The sequence below is a fragment of the Halichoeres trimaculatus genome, unplaced genomic scaffold, assembly GCF_033239565.1.
Source record: "Halichoeres trimaculatus isolate MK-OKI-2021-1 unplaced genomic scaffold, fHalTri1.1 fHalTri1_scaffold_7, whole genome shotgun sequence".
Taxonomy (NCBI): Eukaryota; Metazoa; Chordata; class Actinopteri; order Labriformes; family Labridae; genus Halichoeres; species Halichoeres trimaculatus.
In genome coordinates, this window is record NW_027437185.1 from 19,402,257 (window position 1) to 19,423,042 (window position 20,786).

At 40.0% G+C, this 20,786-nt stretch overlaps 2 protein-coding genes across 2 annotated transcripts; both read right to left on the minus strand.

The window, feature by feature from the left end:
* Positions 1–957: 957 nt before the first annotated feature.
* Positions 958–6,671, minus strand: rom1b (retinal outer segment membrane protein 1b). The gene is made up of 5 exons (XM_074674530.1): positions 6,522–6,671; positions 5,090–5,332; positions 4,291–4,478; positions 3,545–3,791; positions 958–1,551 (listed from the first exon to the last, which is right to left on the minus strand). The coding sequence occupies exons 1-5, from the start codon at positions 6,669–6,671 to the stop codon at positions 1,285–1,287; spliced, it is 1,095 nt and encodes a 364-aa protein (XP_074530631.1). The 3' UTR covers positions 958–1,284.
* A 2,535-nt stretch (positions 6,672–9,206) lies between these two features.
* On the minus strand, positions 9,207–17,843 carry LOC141793082 (uncharacterized). The gene is made up of 7 exons (XM_074673435.1): positions 17,691–17,843; positions 15,915–17,511; positions 14,314–14,342; positions 13,380–13,508; positions 12,659–12,725; positions 12,409–12,516; positions 9,207–11,449 (listed from the first exon to the last, which is right to left on the minus strand). Exons 1-7 carry the CDS (start codon positions 17,804–17,806, stop codon positions 10,835–10,837), a joined length of 2,661 nt encoding a protein of 886 aa, XP_074529536.1. The 5' UTR covers positions 17,807–17,843; the 3' UTR covers positions 9,207–10,834.
* Positions 17,844–20,786: the final 2,943 nt, after the last annotated feature.

Below are 20,786 nucleotides of genomic sequence, written 5' to 3' on the forward strand. Positions count from 1 at the left end.
TGACAAAAACAAAGCAAGTGTTGCCAAGCAGCTCTTCTTCAACTTTCATTTCCTGTACAGCTATTTAAAAATATGGTCTCTGTCAATGCAGTATACCAGTATACAATATTTCATCAGGGACCAGCTTTTGTAAGAAATAACAGTCTTTGACTTCACAAACCTTTTTCTAATGTTGGTTATCATTTTTGGTGTCAATGAATATGTATGCCCACCATCATGTCTACAATGCACTAGATGTCTCGTTATGATAAGTACTGGATATATTTTTTGGTAAATAACTCAAGGTAAGGATTATTTCTACACTGTCACTTTTTTCAGAATTAACTTATTAAAATATCATACAAGCTAACTTACTCATTTATGACCCAGTGCTACCTTTATTTAATGATAAAAGAACATAAACTCATCTTAATGGACCTGTTGTGATCGAAATAAAACATTCATGAAACTTAATCTGTGATAGTTTTATTTCAAGGGAGTATGTTGTAAGACAAAAAGCAGTCGTTTTTCCTCCTGTTAAACCAAAAACAGCTGCTGTATGTTGTGTGAGTGTCTTGCTCTTGTCCCTGTGTGTCCCTGCATACTGTCAGTGATGCTTGTGCAGCAGTTCTGGGATTAACCACACAAGGATTATCAGATTGTTTCAGAGCTGCTGGAATAGACAAGATGACAGCTCTATAAAGGGCACCACACTCACACACACAGAGACACGCACACACATATACACAAACACACAGTTCAAATAACACCACTCAGAAAGCGTGAAGTTTTATTCTCCATTATGTACAAAAGAAAGCCGACACTGAAAGCAGTTAGAAACTTCTACCTTTAATGTATAATTCCTGTGAGTGTCCAGTTTAACACATTCCTAAGCTTTCAATGTAGGTTAGAAACAAACTCTACAGATGTGAGATAAATAATGCAGGTGATTTTAATTCTGCCAATATGTAACTCTCTTAACACATCAAAACTTTGTCTTTGGTAAAGACTACACCTGTATAAATACTACACCTTTTCATTCTAGTCTCCCTCTCTTCTACTTATAGGAAAAACTTCTAGGTATGTGGCCCTGCACCACAGAGATAATTCTTTTGGTGTCTGTGGAAGCCTAGGATTCATGCCCTCTTTAGGCCTTGTGCAAGGGGAGTCACTGCTGATTTGGTGGAGCGTCAATCAAGCCTAATATGTCAAAACCAACAGGTGTTTTTTCTCAAGAAACCTGAGACTCTCCCTCCCCTCCTCCTTCAACCCCACCTCCTCAGCTTATATTTTGGTCATCGCCCTCTAGCTGGCAGAAGTTGTGGAAGTAGCCTTCTCCGTGGTGTTATCAGAAGCTTTCTCAGGGTCTCCCGCCTCAGGAGACTCCTGGGCAGCATTGGGGTTAACTTGGCCAAACTTGAGCAAGATGAGGATGTTGGCTTTGAGGTCCTCAAAGGTTTCTTTCAGACCCTTCTCCAGGATATAACCCTCACTGTCCCCTGCTGGGTCCTCTTGGGCCATGGCTCCCTCCACAGATGTCTGCAGGTAGCGCAGGCTCAGAACCACAGACATCTAGGTAGAATTCAAAAAAGTAAACAGCAAATGAAAAAATTATCTTAAAAGTCTCACAATGATATGATCTAAGGGCTTCATGACTTCTATAGAGATACATCAACTTTTTTTATCAGTTCAACATGTGGTGTCACTGACTTTATCTTTATTTGCATTCAATCTAACCAGCACCAGTCTGTTTTCTGTAGTAGATACTCATATCTTAAAATATGCTGTTTCATTTCCATAACGTTGTATAAAACTATACTGCAATTCTAATCTAATGTGCAGGAGTGAGTCATATTAATCAAGGAAGAATAAACATAGTCATATCAATTATGTTTTGGAACAGGATTATGAGCTTCAAGATAAGACAGAGTCAATTTCAGACAATGTCAAAAACATTCACTCTTTGATGGCCTTACAAGTTGTGAAATGTCTGATAGCAATTTGTGAGTGTGTCACTGAGGATAAAAGTGTTTTAATTGTAGACTTCAAACACAAGCTAATTTAAAAGCTGTATTGCAAAATTTTGTCACCATTAAGCTACCAAAATTGAATAAGATGTAAACATTTTCCATTTTAAAGGGGGTACCTTAAAGTTCACCGAAACAGGATAACTAGTCATGAGATCCAAAAAAAGAAGATGGGCAAGGCAGAAAATAAAAAAGAAATACTACAAAATGCTATTAGAAATATGATTAACTAGAACTTAGATTGTTTATGTCTATCTCTGCCAAGAACCTTATGTTTTGGGGAGCTTGCCTGTCTTTCTCACTCTCTGTCTGTTTGTCTATGAACAACATAACTCAAAAACTAACCAACCAATCTTGATGAAATTTTTAGGAAATATCCAAAATGGGATAATGAAGAAGTGATTAGATTTTGGAGGTGATCCAGATCACCGTCTGCATCTAGGACTTTTTTCAAAAGTATCTTTATCATTGTGAGATAGGGCAGTTTTCACCAGTGTATATAACTCCACGATAAATGGTCGGATTGCTTCGCAAAACAATACAAGACAAGACAAGGTTACAATAATTTCTGACAGATGTAAAAGTACGATCCACATCCTGTCAATATTCTGGATACTAAGATCAAGAATATGAAATATGCACTGGGTCATCATAATTGTCAACACTTTATGGTAACAAATTATCGTACAAACCTGCAACTAATACCAAATTGTAGCAGGCAGTCTGCTAAAAGGGAGTGTAACATTAAAATAGGACCAAAGAATTTTGTGACTATCACAATCTGCTTGGTGGAAGTCTGCGCTTTTCTAGTTAAAAAAAAAAATCAACAGTTTCACAGCCCTATTTAACAATTTAAGAGAGATGGCTGACACATCTGTGGACCAGTGGGGGTTTCTGCGAGCAGTCATAAGCAGATAGGCAGATTAGAGGATGACCACATAACAAACACTAAAACAAAAGACCATAAAGTTTACATGTCTTTGCGTGTTTGCTTCAAGTCATCACAAAAATCTGTTTGGCCGTGGACTGCACTAACCTGAGGGATTTAAAATTTTCTTTGAAACTTTGACGTGTGCTCTGGTTAGCGGAGGGGTTGTGGCGTCAGTCACACAGCTCCAAAAGTCTGACCACTTCCGCACTTGCATTGGCCACTATTACTCGAAGTGGTTATTTTGGCATCACCAGCTCAAAATAGGATAAACAGCTCACGTGCTGCCCATATCTTTATACACTGAATGATGTTCAACACATTCTCCCCTTTGTTGGATCTCTGACTTCAATCATCACATTATTACTGTCTTTTGCTTAAAAAGAGATGCTCTCTACTGCTCGCTTTGTTCATTCCTTATATTGAAGCAGTATAAATCAAAGTTACACACTCTACAACTTGGAGGCATTAAATAGTTTTATGATGAGTTGAAAGTGGTGTGTCTTTATTCGCTGTTAAACGTGTGTAAATGCATTCTTTGCAACCCAAGGTCCCAATATTTGTTTCTGACACTCCTGAGGGGTTGTTTTTGTACTCTCATGTATCCCACCTGTATAAGGATGACTGACAGCACACCAGGACCAGTTGAATTCATCAGGCCCATGTAGTAGTCGATCAGAGCCTGCCTGCAGCCACGGCTGTACAGGTTAAGCTCCTCTGATTGGAAGTCATAGCTGTGGTGGGCGCTGTTATCCGTCAGACGGTTCTGCAGGCAGGGGCGAGGGGAGGCAGGGTTACAGCAGCTGAAAGGGACGCCATCCAACAGGTAACGCCCATCCACGTTGCTCCTGATGCGACTGGAGACAGGAGGGAAAGAAACAGATGATGGAAACACATTAGAGGGAGATTTAATCAATCTGCTGGAGGTAAAGCACAGAAAATTTTACATTTGGTGAGAGAAATGACCCCAGCTTTAGCTTAATACACCTTTAATATTAGTGAGGAATGAGCAATGCCTCTTTTTAAGCACCATCATGCCATAACCTTTCTGTTAACTCATCCCTTTTCTTATTTCATCTTTGACTAACCTTTCCCTCCTCGCTTCGTAACCAACCTTTCCATCCATTTCTGCCTTTCTCTTCAAAAGTAAAGGCCACATCTATTTTTAATACACTCTTCCACTCTCTTCACATCATTCTTCCTCCGAGCATCCCACCATTCTACCTCCAGTACAAACTATCTGACCTTTGAGAATGTGAAGCCTACTTCTCTGTTATTCATTTAGACCTCAGCATACATCTTTTCTGTCCCTCTCTTGCGTACCACTCATCACTGATCGTATCATGATGGACTCACTCTTTGACATCCTTGGAGGTGAAGTCCAGGTATCTATTGCTCACCCACTGAACCTCAAACCAATCCCTGAAGTTGTTGTTTCCACAACAGCGAAACTCCATCTGCAGATGATCAATGGTCTCTTTCTGGAAACAGCGCCCCGGCACGTCTGTGTCCTTGTAGAAGCGAATTCCATTTCTCAAGCCCACCTGACAGCCGAGAGAGGGGAAGAGTGGGAGAGGAGTTTGAGAGAGAGAAAGGGTGAACTTACTGCACTGTGTGTCAAAAAATTGTACTGTTTCTTTTTCTTTTATTAAATAGACTTGTGACAAACTGCCCAGGCTGGTTTTAAACCCACTTTGTGTTTCAATAAAGAACAGTGCAATTGCATTGTAAAAAAGCAAAACAAAAAAAGAAAAAAAGGAAAACATAACAGATTCTTTATTGTGTAGGCTGATCTTATGGACTCCAGTGCAACATTTAAAAATAGAGGTAAAGCTACTTTACTTTTAAGTTTATGAATATCCTCCAAAGTATGTCTGAAATTAGAGGTTTTAAAAACAGAGCACCAATTTCCATTCATTTTTGGTGTCCAAGATTCACTTCAGCTCTTCTTCTTGGCCCAAACTCTTCTTTTTCAAAATCTCCATCCTTTAGTACAAACAGATGGCTGTCTCTTCAGCTTTCAAAATGTACGGCGAATCATGGGTTTGTTCAGTTTTTTTGTTTGTTTGTTTGTTGCTAGCAGGTCAGAGAACTCCACCCCACACTGTGGCTCTGATTCAGCCACTCTATTCACAATCATGCCAAGTGATCCCACCTTCAGAGACTCCTCCAGGCTTCCCTGCAGAGCGTAGCTGAGCACCACCACAGCGAGCAGCAGAAAACACAGCAGAGTGGCCACAACAAACCAAGCCAGCAGGAAAGCTTTCCAACGGGGGAAGCGGCTCGCGTCCAAGGAGTCCTGACACACACGACTGGCAACCCAGTTGGTGCCAATAGAGGCCAGGCCCACCATCATCAGGATGTTGGGCACCACATGGATCTCTGTGTTGTCCATCACCTCAAGGAAAGAAGAGCACAGTCACAGCTAGTGGCAGCAAATAAGATCAGCAGCCAACTGCAGGTCACTTTTGTCAATTCCTCTACTCACTCTCGCACGTAATAATCCGGCATTCAATTAGCCTTATCTGTTCTAAAGAGGACCTTGGCAGCCAAGTGCTTCAATTAGCTGCTGTTGCAAAGGCTACTATGGTAATACAAAGACAAATTTAATTCATAGCCCTGTTCTTAGCAAAAGTCAATTATGGACTGGGTTTATTATTGGATGACTTTTAGAAAGTCTGTCAGCCGTTAAGAAGCAACTTTGTTGTTCTAAGATAGCCATTAAAAATGCAGCCCAATATTGTCACCTTCTGACATTGTCATCCTGTTATATCTATTCACCCAGAAAAAAGACTGAGGAAATAATCACAATTACTTTCCGCTTCATGTTAAACAATTAGCTTTGTTGATGATTTGTTAAAGTTCACTGAGAAACTGGCTAGATGATGAATTAGTCTTTAACAAAAAGTATACAAGGACTCAAGTCTCTCAAAAGCTGCTTGTAGGTGATTTTGTCTTCCTGACACAACTATATTATCACTGTTCTTTTGATAATACAGGTGTTTTTTGCATTTCATTGATCTGGTACATCTCTGCACTGACCCGCTGACACTTTGCTGAACAACTGAGAGATTACAGGAGCTGGTTATCTCACACAGGATCGATAAATATCTGAATGCATGTGTTGAGGGCCTGAAGCTTTCCTGTGCAGCCTCTTGGATATCAATGCACCCCACTGATCCACATCAATGACTGATAAATCGAAAACAATGACCACTTGATGTAAACACATGCGTTAGTCCTTTGAAGGTCCTGACCTTCACCTACTGGTCATGTGACACATGTTCAATACACATTTAACCCCACAAACTTTGAGTGAAAGTGTTGATTTCCATGAAAGCATTTAGGTTCCCTACGCATAAAGTGGCCCCAATGTCAACATAAGCATGTGTATTTGTGGATTAGGCTAGAGAGCAAAGTTTTGATAAAAGTCACTGATAAGCAGCAGTGCAGCTGGCACTGCTCAGAATCAAGATGAAAGGGAAACGTGACGTGTTTATGTAATTAATGCCGGTACATTCCGGCTTGTACTTCCGTTCTCTGATTATATTGCATTCATTTGCATGTGTATAATTTCCTATCTCTACCTCAGCCCTCCTGAGCAGCTCTGCCTTCAGGTAAAGTCCTAGACAAAAGACAAAGGTGCCACACATCACAGCCAACCAGGATAGCAGCCACAGCCCCTGAGCCAGACGCACTCGCCGCTGCAGGGTGAATTTCATCTTCAGCAGCACCATGGCTCACGACAGGACAAAGACCAACACAAAGACCAGGAAGAAAAGGAAGATAAATGAGCCCGGAAGACAAATGTGCCTGTAGGTCCAGAGGGGTCAGATGCATATAAGAAGACACACTCGACAGTTCATGAGGTGGTGGGTTCTATGTGGCAGAAATTCAAGTTTTAATGCAGGCCTTGAGTTATCTAAGTTGTTCCAGGCATTAGAGATAAGCAGATAGATTCTCTCGGTGATGAAGGATGCAGTCAACTTCAGCTGATAATCCAAAAAAGTTTTCCCTCGTGCCCTAGTAAGAAATGTATAATCCAAATCTGTGCAGAAAAAAAATTAAAAGTTTCAGAGTCTCTGAAAAAAAGATAAGAAGAGAGTTATTCCTTTGTTTCTGAGATGACAGGTTTTTTCCCCCTCAAGTTAAGTGATAACACCCCAGTAGCCCCCTCCAGCAGAAACCAAGGATTTCTTCTTCTTGATGGGTGCTGGTAGATGGCACCTATATGGATTCCAGTGCAGGAGGTCTCCCCCTAAACCACCATGGCCATGGTTCGAGGACACGGAGACTGGCCAAAGTCGAGAGTTTGGAGCCATAATCTCCCCACAGAGTCTCTGGGATCCTATTAGTGTCCAGGGGCCAATAGAAAAACAGGCCAGTGTCTGATCAGCAAACTTGTTTGATGGACACATAGGGACTATTATGACAGGTGGACTTACCTGAACCCCTAGCACAGGCTGTGCAATATGAACACCTCAGAGACATAGCAAATATGAAAATCAATGTTAACTTTGGTCTGGCGTCTCAAGTTTAACATCAAACACTGGCAATGGTAGGGAGACGAAAAGCAATCTAACAATTATTGAAGAAAACTTAAATATTATTGGATACAACTGAATTATTATTGGATACTGGTCCTTAGATTTCAAAATTAAACACTAGTTTGACTAAAAATGCACCTTTTGAATTTTAAATCCAACTTGTTTGTATGAAATGGTTTAATTTGTCAGTCCTTGTCATCATCAGGCATGATTTCTATAATTCTGTCTATGCTATGAGGCAATACTGCTAGTAAAGCAAATTCATAATATGCAACTATATCATCTTTCAATGCAGCTTACATATCCATCCATCCATCCATCCATCCATCCATCCATCCATCCATCCATCCATCCATCCATCCATCCATCCATCCATCCATCCATCCATCCATCCATCAACAATTCAACTTAAGTGGAGAGGATGTTTTCCAATTTGATCTCAGGGATGTTGAGAGGGAAGTTGAACCAGACCAGTTTATGATCAATGAAAGTAAGACAGAATAGGCCAATGGAAGCTGAGGGAGGGAATTTGATGTGGCAGGATCAATAGGATTAAATTGTTATTGATAGTATTTATAACATCTTGAGTCAGTCAAGTTAAAGCTAGTCGTGCGTTAGCAGCAGGTGTAACTTCTAATCAGATCCACAAATTACTTAAAGCTTACTATTCTTAACCTTTCATGGCAGAAATGGAAGACCAGCAAACCAGTTTGTGGACTGGTCTTTATGTTTACAAAATATGCTTCTGTGCGGCTTGTTGTTTCTTGTATGTATGGTTCTTGATCTAAATAACTGCAGTGCAGAAAAATGTATGCAGTATCTTAGACAAGCAGAACTAATATTTATCGGTCATTATTTTTATGTCTCGATGGACACAAGGATACAAAAGAATATAATACAGAACAAAGCAATTTAATAGAAAGAAACAAGTAATAAGTTACGCTACATAATGTTACATTCAGGTACATTACATTGCACAACATTACACAACAGCACCTTAGGTGACAATACATTATGTTACATAATGTTAAGTTAGGTTAAGTTATGTTATTTTTGATTATGTTACATTACGCTTAGTGCGTTGCGTTTTGTTAAGTTACATTAAGTTATATTAGGTATCGTCATGTAACGTCTGGTTTGGTCTGGTTTGGTTTGGTTTGGTCTGGTTTGGTTTGGTTTGGTTTGGTTTGGTTTGGTTTGGTTTGGTTTGGTTTGGTTTGGTTTGATTTGGTTTGGTTTGGTTTGGTTTGGTTTGGTTTGGTTTGGTTAGGTAAGGTTAGGTTACATTACTGTACATCACATTACAAGGACAAGTTTCTGAGAGTCAACAGCTTGCATGCTAACTGCTTAGAGGATAACCACTTCAAGCACAGCTGAAAAGTAGTCATAGTGAGCAAGTCTCAGTTTTTCTGTGGAGAAGAGAATTTGTGATGAAGATTTGACAGGTCAAATTGCAGAAAGAAAGCCACTGCTAAGGCATCAGAATCAGAAAAAAAGAGGGCTAAGGACCAATGAACAAATATTTTAAAATCTTCTTACGCAACTTTTCTTCTTTCTTTTCTCTTTTTTTTTTTGATTAGCTGGAAGGATGGAGAGGACTGGATTTGAACAAGGGAACTGTGAATAATGAGTAGACTGAGTTGCTATTTATAATGTGAATATCTTTATTTGTAGACACATAGTAATGTAATAACATGGTTACATGTTGAGTGAATGCATGTTTTATATGAGTGTATAATCCATGGGGTAAAGTATACACTGATTAAACAAGGGAGCTATACAGATCACAAAATATTTGTATGTCTCTGCTGTCTTCTGTTTGATTTACAGTTACTTTTAAATAAATGGCACTTTCTTTTTTCTTAAAAGAGTTTCCCTGTTCACACAACATTGATTTAAAGCATAAAACCAATAACAGAAAAGACTGGAAACCACATATATCATATACACACAAACACATTCAGTAAATATTTACATGATCTCTTAGTGTAAATCATCAAATTTAACGGAAAACCATACATCACAGAAATCTGAATATCAAGTTTAAGCTGATGTCCTTGACCTTTCTAGAATATCAACCAACAATGTGCCTCACATGGTTTCTAAAGGGGTTCATCTTCTCACAAACGTGACAAATCAATATTTTTGGGGACAAATAAAGGCTTGTGTCAAATATTCATGGGGCAGTTTCCTCTATTTTATGGCTAAAAGTAGACATAATATATTTTTGAATTGTTACCATTGTCAAAAGATTGACAGGTATATCAAACAACTGGCATTCAAAATATGACCACTATGAACTCAGTTAAGTGTGTTAAAGTTATGAAGCACTTTGAGAAGGTGAGGCCCACTTATCCTTGAGATGAGATGAGTTTGAAAATGTGTCCAATTTCAGAATTCAGATAGCTACAGCAGTCTTTGACATCAATGAACCATTTATTGAAGTTAGCCAAGACCTTCTCACATGATAAAAAGGAAACATAAATTAAAGGTAAAAAGAAGAGGTTTTGAATGATGATGTGAACAACAGAAGAATTAACTGAAATCTGTTGGGTCATCTACTTTCTATTCAGTTGTCTATTGGTGCTCTTAATTTAATTGTCCTTTTTATACTGAGGCAGTTATGTTGAAAAATGGACTAGACTAGACTTTCTTGTGTCTAACCTATCAACTTTATGTCCTTTGACATTAAATAACTCATAAGATTACTCTAGTCTTGTCACTTCACACTGACTTCGGTTCAGAATAAATGTTTGCAACTGTCAGCAGTGATTTATAAGATTATAAATGCAGGTGAGGATTTTTGGAATCCAGAGATAAGACCTTCTCTTATCCAGAGAGTAAGAGAAGGTTACAGGGTAACAGTATAAAGAAATGGATATTATGGACATAGTAAACAGCAAGCCTCTGATGGGGACTTTATTTTGAACTTTCTTGAGAAAGAAATCCTCTCTATCATTGTATGTTTTTTTATATATTCCGTCTTTCTAGTGTGTCATTTGAAGCACATATCCCTTGTATCCAATCTAATTCTTATTTTGTGTGACCTGAAATCATCCACTTCCATATATTTCAGTAATTCAACCTTTAACAAGGAATTTCTTCTCTCATTTTGGATTATTATTGGATTCTGGCTCCTAAATTCTTTGAGCATGTCAAGTATAAATAAACCATAAAAATTTATTTTAAGATTGCACAGAACAGAGAGACACTATAAATCTCACTACAGTGATGAACAAACAAATACATATCTCAGAGCAATCAACAGAATATATACATTTGTCCAGCCTTCTTGTTGGATGGCATTTTCAGTCTGCCACTTTGCCTGTTTTGCCTGCTCCACCTGCCCACTCCTACTCACCCTGCTGCTTTTCCCCTCCTCCCACCTCCTTCTGGGCCTCCAGCTGTTGTATGAAGTCATCAAGGATCTGCTGGGCTGACGTGGAGGTTACATCCACTATGTCATGCTCCACCAGAGTTACCTTCACCCCTCCATTACCCACCCAGTTGTCATCACCCACATGGGCCTGTTGGATTTTTGTTGAGGTGTCAGTGTGGTTGGTGGTCAGGGATGGTGGCTGCAGCTGCGGCTGCTGGCTTAGCGGATAAAGAGGATGGGGTCTGGCAGCGTAACTGGCAGCCATTTTCTTGTAGATAGCAGTGCTGATGTCATTGACAGAGAAAGGTGGGCTGTGCCTGGAATCCTCCTGACTTGAGAGACTGTTTTCAGGTCCTGTTGTCCGCACCCCCTGTTTAAATGGTATGAAAGCCGTGACCCTCTGTGGTCCTGCCTCTGATTTTGTCAACCAGTCATGCACTTCCTCTCCCACATTTGGAGCATATGAGTGGCTGTCTGCGAGGGGAGAGCTGGCAGAGTGGCTGTTTGAGCCAGAGGTTGTCAGTAGCTTCTGTATGGCCTCAGCAGAATTAAAGTGCTTCTCCAGCAACTCCTTTATCAAGCACGGTACCTAATGATGAGACACCAAATATAAACATTACCTCAGAGTTGATTTACACTAAAACAGCTAGTTAAAGGAAAATTAACACACTTTTTTTTGCCCATTTAAAAATAGGTATCCTCCCAATCCCAGGGATTTAAAACATTTTCATGAATTCAATACAAGGCTTCCAAGTTTTAACTATTATGAAACATTTCACCCAAAAGTGAAGGGGAAAAAACATAGATTTGATCAACAAGTGACAGAAAAGTCCAAAATCACTAAACTTCATTGAATCTTTCTTCTTCTTTCCTTTCTTATTATATCTGCAAATGTTGTTAAACTCAGTGATGAATTTGGTTGCTTCATTAAGCACTGTGTAAAAATTTCAAAAATAAGGTTTGCAGAACTCTTTAACCCCCAATACTTCATTCTCATTGTTTTACTCTTTTCTTAAATATGTCTGTTACTTTGATACCCTTTTTTCATTTTTCATTTTTCTCAGGTAATTTTCTTACTTGTTTTATTGACCAAATCGGTCTCTAATGTCGCAGTTCTGCACTTGAAAATTAGAGAACTTTACTTTAATAAAGACAACTTCCCTTCTGTCCCTGAAGACCTCTTGGACAATCACTTGACTGTCATCAATAATTTATTCAATCGTAATCAAAAAGATGCATGTAAGATTGTCGTGGTGACTTCTACTTTATCCCTGCAACTGAGAACTCACATAAACTGATGTTAAAGCTATATGATTTAAAATCAGACTCAAATGTGTCTGCAATCACTAACCCTTGTGTTTGATTTCAGTGTTGTTATTCTGTTACATGTCAATCGTTAAAAATTTCCCCACTAATGAGTAAAGGAGAATCAATTCTATCTATTACAGTGGTGTATTCAGTCAAATGTTTTCCCATCTTTTGTATTTTCAACAAGCAGATGCTCTGTGAAAGTATGCAAAAATGTCCAGTAGATGGCACTGTGCTCACGTTAATGTTCTCCAAAGCAGCCATGGTCCTGTGGGCGTCCTCCAGCTCTGAGCTCAGCTGGGAAACACGGTTCAGTAGGTACTTCCTCTCACTGGTCAGGCTCTCCGACTACACACACATAACAAGACATAAAATGCTGTGTCATTTACATGTTAATGGCCAAATATCTGTAATGGCAGAGAGACGTGTTCTGTCCTTAATCAATCAGCCAAAGGCTTCCACAATCTTATCTCTATGCAAATTTTCTCACCGCTAAATGCAAGTGTTCCCCCAAGAGGTTATTGGCCTGTTTAGTCCCAGTGTGGGTCTCTAAAAGGCTGCAAGAGAAAGAAGAGACAACCATTAAAAAACATCAGTGCTACAAAACACAGTAGTGCTGTTATCTTTAACTCTATGGGTTAATGACAGTTGTTGCCCAAGCAAAGTGGCAAGCACAAACTCTCCCAACAGTTATAAAACAACTGACACCAAACTGTAGCCCAGTGTGAGGTGAACCATTCGCACCAGTTGTTCTGGTCTGCAAGAGAATGCGCGGTATGTGCTGCAGCAGTTGTTTGGTGAAAATACAGGCCTGCCAAACTTTTACTGGTGAGGGTGAAGGGACAGAACAAATGTCACAAGACCTCAAGTCTCTGCAGACCAGGAAAAACAAGGCACTAAAAATGCACGTGGACATGCACCAGTGAGGATGTGTGACTTTTATCAGTATGTTCCATGGATCAATTGATCTATAGGAACCTTTATGCATAGCTACGGGTTAACTTAATGGGATTGTATTGATTACTGTTAACTCCAAAGGCTATATGTGTGCAAACATCAAACCATTTCCCTCTCATATCAAAGAGGGTTGTCCTCTATGAACCGCATCACACTAACACATGTATGGCTGTTCCCTTGTGCTCCTCAGTCATCTGTATAAACAAGTTCTTGCGTAGCAGTGATGTGAGTATGTAGAGTTTACAATTTCAAACCTTTTATACTTCTCCTTAACATGGCTGAGCTCGCCCCTAGTCCTCTGCAGCTCAGCTTCCAGGCTCTCGATGCAAACTACAGTCTGCAGCAAGTTCTGGTGGAGATCTGTGTTCTCCTCCTGCAGTGCCCTTAAAATACAACAATATTAGGGGAACGGTTAGGGTTGGGAGTGAATTTTTGTCACACAATATCTATCCATTTGTTGAAAGTTTTGTACAACCCTTCCTGCGATTTCAACCATTCCTTTGTCAACATGACATAAACATACAGCAGTTATGATGTGAACCTAGACTGTAAAGAACCCCTGATTTAACAAAAAATGACCTCAAGAACTCCTCCATATGAGGGATTCTGTCTCATGCGCCTATTCTATGAATCTTCAAATCACGTTTCTTTAAAGTATCAGAATATTTTTTCCTGACTGTGTTAAACTAAACATCACAATATAAAAACTAAAAGACAAAGATGTACTGAAAGATGGCTGCAATATTACTTTGTCATCAGCATGTTAGTTTGGATAATTCATAAAATGTATCAACAAGTAAAAATATTTTCCCCAATTTCACAAGTGTCTTCAGTAAAAAATTTTAAAAATCTAATGATTGAAAAATTTCATCATTGGACATGTGAATTGCATGAGAGTGATATCTATAATTCAGCTAGCTCTAAGTTAAAGACATTTGAAGTTGAAAGTCATTCTGTGCTGAATTACTTAGTCACATTTCTTTTTATTTCCTTTGCCACACACATAAACACCAACAGCCAGTTATATAAATGAGTTCCATAAATACACCTCTTCCTGTCAGAGCAGGAGTGGAGAGACAGCGCGGATACTCATTACTGCGATCAATAGCAAATGATCCATCTCATGAAACACAGTGTGCACAGAATGAGAGGAACGTGATGGTTGCAGATAGGAAGTAACACACTCACCGAAGATGATCGACATCACAGAGTGTTTCCTAAAAGGAATAAAAGAAGGATGATGGAAGAGTGAATGGTTTTTACAAGATAAAAGTGGCTATATTTGAGGTTATGATACAAATGAAACTGAATTTCTGTAAGATCCACAAGTTTGGCACACTGTCAAAACCATCATGCTGAATATCATCCAAAAACTGATGTTCATCCTTGTTGAATGTCACAACTTCAACATTGTCATCGTTTAATTTGACCTATAGTGAGTTGGAGCAGAGCCAGGCACAGAGGAATAACAAACACATCTCTGTTAAAATGCAACGTGAAGATGTTCAAACACAGAGCTCAAACTTCCCAGAAAGGCAGTTTAAAGTCAATGACTTGGGGCCTTCAATCTGAAGTGGCACTGTGACAAAGTAACTTATTAGGGCTTAGAACATGCTGGGTGCTTTGAGCCTTGACATATACACATAAATGGTGCAAATACAAGTATCAGGGTGACTCTGAGTAAAAGTCAGAAAGCACACAGCATTCAGGATCCATCCATTAGAACTACTGCTGACACAATAGGATGCATAAATCATTAAACTATGGTGCACATTTACTCATAAATACGCTCCACTGTAATCAGTTTCTCACTGATGAAACAAATTTTGTTGAAGTGTCCAGCATACGTGTGAATCAACATCATCATCTCAGGGTGATGGATCCTACACACTGACCACATGAACATAGGAACTATTACGTAATGTTGTGTTTTAAATTTCAGTACACTGTGGGAGCATAAGCCTGTACAGACCCTTACATAAGAGCAATGTGTTACCCACTCTTATCCAACCATCACACTCAAATTCACCATAGTTCTGCCTGCTACTGAGGAAACTGCTTTTATGCAATGTAAATATTTCTTTCTCTGTCTTTACATGAGACCAAACAAGATACAGTGGCTCAAGGCTGACACATGAAACAAACATTTCAACTGATAAATCAGGTACTTTCACCAGGAGTTTACCCTTCAGTACAAGAATGTGATCAGCTGCAATGCTGAAGAATGACTCAGCCTGCACTGCGTAGTGCTCGACACATCCCACACACCCTGTGACTCAGCTACACTGCCTCTGCAAGCGAGGAGCAACACTGCATTTCTTACTGTTCTTCCTGTTTGTTGTAGACAGACATATCTTTCCTTCATTGCAGTGCTATGGCGTCATGAGCTGTAGAACAGAATCATTGCTGTCATGATTCATCTCTTTTCAAGGAGTCTAATTCTGAATATGACCCATATGTGAAACACTAAAATGTTAGAGTGGTATGAAATAAGAATACTCCAAGAACAATCTTCACATTTTGCAGATGTATTTCTATCTTTTGAAATGAACACCCATCATATGGATGCAAAAAGCCATTTGGAGTTTGAACAAACATATAAGGATGAAAAGTAGAAAATGCACTAAATCAGACTTTTGTACGTGCTCTCTTATTTTTCTTAATTGAAACAAACATTTTAGTTGAAAATTTTGGATCTTAATGTGTGATACCACCCTATCACGCCTCTTTGACCTATCATCAAATTTTTGTACCAGAATCAGAAAAAGATAATTGTCTGCTGAACTCACCCTGTGATGTTTAGTGCTCCCCTCGTGCGGTGAATGATGTCGACCACTCTGCCCTGAGTTGTGACTGGTAGCTGTTGAGGCTGTGTCCCTGCTCCTCGATGAGTCTGATTTTGATGATGAAGACTCAGATCCAAGGCCTGGCTCGACACCCTTGACTGAAGATGGAGAGGGGCTTGTTGGTCCTTTGTGCACAGGCCCAGAGTGCATCGGCTGAGGCTGGTGCTGGGAGAAGTGTTGGGTTTGCTTGCCATGGAAAGCAGTGGTCTGCTTGTTGCGGTGGTGCCGCTGTTTTGGCTGAACTGGCTCAGGGCTGGTACTGGTACCATCTGTGAGGGGAGGCCCACTTTGACTGTATTTATCCTCTGACAAGGAGCCCCCAGTGGGTGACACTCTTCTGTCTTTCCGAGAGCTTCCATGGTGAGCTTTGTGGCCAGGAGAGTTGGGGTAGTGGTCAGGTGGAGGACTACCATGGTGTTTCTTGGCTGCATATGAGATGAGTTTATCAGCACTGGAACAATCTGCGTTTTTGTGGGAGCTGCTGTGAGCTACTTTCTCCTGTCGACTGTGCTGTTTCGGGCGCTGTACCCTTTCATCTCCTGAGCTTACTTTGTGCTTCTTGGGTGGGAGTTGGGGTTTAACTGGATCTGGTTTTTGGGCAGCGGCTGGTGTCTTTCCTGTACTTCTATTTTTGTTCAAACCCAAGATGTTAAGATCGGATGGACTTATAACCTGCTTTGTAATCTCATCTAGAAAAGCAGAGAATTGTAACTTTCCCTGCACAAAATTTGCTCTGGCTCGTTCAATCTCAACTTGAGTGATTCCCTTACCCTTCTGTCCACTTGGATCTTGTCCTTTAGACACTCTTGGGGACAGCACCTCCATTGACTTAGCCTTACGAATGTCATTCTGGGGCATCTTGTTTTTGAGGATGCCTTTGCTGGGTAACTGGCAGGTGGACACAGCTCTTTTAGGGCCACAGGAGACCCCTAGCAGAATGTCTTCATCACTGAAAGCCAGGTTTCTGTTCAAACTGGCTGTTTTGTAGAGCGTGCCATAGTTTGTCTTTGTCACCTTTGGTTGCTCTCTTCCAACATCACATCCTGCACTCCTGCTGTGACATCGGTCAAGAGAAGAAAAACCACCCTTCCCTTTCTTGTGAGAGCTCAAATGGGTTTCACTGCAAATACTGTCCTTCTTGCCATGTGTGATGGTGGCAAAGACAATAGGCTCACTGCCATTGTCCTCCCTGAAACCTCTACGAATGTCTGCTATGTTGGAGCAGGACAGTGAGTGCTGCGGCTGCTCAGTGTGATGAAGAGAGAAGGGATCATTAGCACTCTCTTCTGTGTACCAGGATGAGAAAGAGGAAGAGGAATCAGATGAAGAGAGGGAAGAAGAAGAGGCCCTGGAGATAGTTACAGGGGTTTCAGAGTTATAAAGTATCTCATCCTCTTCACTGTGGTGTATCTGCCGTGTTTGATGATGATGACGAGTATTATGATGAGAGCTATCATGATGGTAGCGACCATGGTGATGTTGACGATGGTGTCCGAGGCTGTCATCTGTATTTCTGTCTGTGTCCTCAAACATTGTGTACCTAAAATACAGCACGGTGAGCAGCATTAGTAATGTCTGGACTTCAAGATACATGCATAATTGCTTGGAGTCCAAACACTATGTATTTTTGAAACTGGCAGTCCATGTTTCTGATTGTAAAAAGTCTGCAAGTTTATTAATTCTTCCTCCACCAGACATTAAATCTAAAATAAACAATACCTTTGTGATTGGGGGTCGTGGTCTGGATGATGCTGATGATGGTGGTGGTGGTGTTTCCGTGGCTTGACATCGCCCGGTCCAGAGGGGCTGTGAACAGGCTTAAAATAATTCTCCATTACCGTCCTCCCTTGTTGCAAACCCTGTCCTGGTTTTTGACAGCTGTACAAAGAGCAATGATGGTAATCCCTGTTGGCACTGAGTTGCTTTTTGTGTGGAGTTTTTTTTTACAGGACACTTTTTCTTTCTTTAAAACTAAAACTTTTTCTGCCTATCACAACTGCAGGAAATACCAGCAATTGTCAGCCTAATAACGCTGTTTTGGAAAACTAAGTACAGCATTACAAAAGGTATTCTGCAAAATAATAAAAAATAGAGTACAAAAACAATATTAATGATCAGAACCAGCAAACTAAAACTTCAGTGTTTTTAAGTTTGTTGACAAAAGTCCAGGCAGAAGATAAACTTCCAAATGTTGTAGAGAAATATCCATTTGTTGTTTCGACGGTTGTTTCTAACTTCATGAACAGGATAATCTATCTCAACGGCCCGCTGTTGAAAAATGGAATCATTGCTCATGTGCAGGGGAGTTAAATTCCTGGATTGTGCTTTTGCGTCCTGCCTGATGTGAAAGCAGGGCACTAATTGAACCAGCTGAAAGAGCAAGACCTTTGTCCTCATACAGGAGACAATCGAATCTAGCCCTAAAGGGATACAACAAGGTCGATTTAACCCATTGAAATAACTTGCAAACTTAGAGTTTGACAGTGTTTAATCGTTAATTCTCTTTGGAAGTATGTTGTTTTGTGGGACATTTTTTTCACGTGAATTCATATTCTGCTACTACCTACAAAAATAGGGGCTGTATTAGTATCAACAAATGTTCATTGAACTGCCCCCAGCTGCCTCATTGATTCATGGAGGTTTCCTGCCACTATCTGGTTGTTGCAAACATAATGTTTATTTTTAGAAGGAAAAGTTTAGCTATATAAAATGTCTTGTCTTATCTAAGATTGTGTCAAAGAATATTTAATGTTACTATTGGTTTTGGGTGGTTAAGGTCACATATTTATTATTTTTATATGCAACATATTTGCATGTTTTTAGATTAGTCAAGTGCCCAGTTTAATTTGCTGGGATACAGAAACATTTGTCTTTAAGGAGTATTTATCCAATGATATTTTATAAATATATAGGCCTAGTCCAGTTTTTTTAATGTGGTCTGTTTCTAATGTTACAAGCTCACAGCTTATGCAACTGCCTTTTATCTTTACGTTTGAATGCTTTTAACCTAAATTCCAACACTCAATGCAAATTGAATTATCCTTCAAACTTCAAAGGACAGGAATCTCACAGAAAACTTGACGAGCCCATACTACAGCATAAAAGCCACCAGTGAGACATTGTTATCACAAGAAAGGGAGTACTCCTTTATCTCTGTGCGAAACCAACTACATCCTGACAATCATCCAGAAAAGGATCAATTCGTGGGGTCTGGGAGGGGGTGAAACTCACACAGGACGACACCCTGCACCAGGCTGATGATGATCAATAAGAAAAAGCTATAATTTAAAAAGTTACATAAGGGAGGTTGCCCAGACTTGTCCTGTGTGTAATAATCAATGTTGAAATCCAGTTCAGCAGATGGGCGCAAAGGGAAAATATGGAAATTGTACATGTCTTTGCACCATCTGCTGGTGAGAAACGCAATTGCTATAAAGGGCTATGAGTTGTAATTTTCCATCCTGTCACACACACCCTGGCAGTGAATGTTTCTGGATATTTCTAGTTCTGTCACGTACGCTTTTAGCTACCTCACTTCACAGCAGCGACAGCTCATCACAAGTTCGTGTTAAATTGTACATTAGGGCCAGAGTTGAGTAAAAAAAACCTATAAAGTGCATATTTCTAAGTGATACTACATCAAATATGGCAAGAACCTATGTCTTGCAGCCTTTGTTAAAAGCATAACCTGAAACATCTACAGCGTTCACCGCAATTAGGCATCGATACAACACGTATCTGAACACACGCAAACACACAACCCACATTGTATGAGATGAGTTTGCTTTTTTCTATTGTTCGTTTGTTTCAGCATTTCATCATTGCAGTAAACGGGAAGAAGATCCGTCTGCTGTTCGAGCAAATTCTAGTTTGATCCGGTTTTTCGGGCCTTCTCACAGACAAAACAAAAATCAATCCGCGAAAAACTCGCGTGACGTCAGCTGTTTTTACCGTTGTTGGTTAAACTGATATAATTCTATCTTTTCATTTAAGATAGCTGCGTAATACGGGTTATATAGGTGAAAGTGAAGTCAATAAAACATTAATGTTGATACAATGACGCAGCATTTACGGATGGTCTTTTTCTTCCCATAGGAAGGTGAGGCTTGAATCATATATCAAAAAAAGCCTTGTCAAAAAAATGATAACCCTCAAGTTTTTGTAATTCATCCAATAGAGGAATCGACGTCGCCGTTTTGGCCATTCAGAACATTGTTGTACTTTAGAGCTTGATGTCCTTCCCGGGAGTAGGACTACTTTTTTCGTCGGAGGAGTAACTCAGCGTGCTACTGTCGACCCACCCTAATGATATAAATATCGCCAGAGTCGCCATTTCAGATCACTCGAGAAGAACGCAATTCGTCGCTCGACAGGCCGAAGCAGGTTCTATCAATCTTGTTTTTCTGACCTAGTTATTGTCGTCTTTCGGTGTTATATCCTAAGCCAGTTTATAATTGACTACCTATCAACAGTTTCGGTGTGTTTTGATCCGGGACGACAAGTGTAAGGCCTTTTTATTTTTTTACTAGTTCTGACATCTAGATGCGCAGCGTGCCATCATTATCTCCTGCTGAAGAGAGTCCGTACTTTTTTTAATCGTTTTTTTTGTTTGTTCGACCAAATTTGTTATCGCAGGCATATGTCCATAGAAACAGCTTCGTTTTTAGGCGTGTTTATTTTGCCTCAGCACTGATAGCATACAAACCTTCAAGCGAACGGCGGGCATGCTAGGCCACAGTCAGGCGTACTTCAGAGCCAAACAATCGGACAGAACAGTCGTTCTGCAAAAGTCTACTTAACCTAACGGCAACCTCT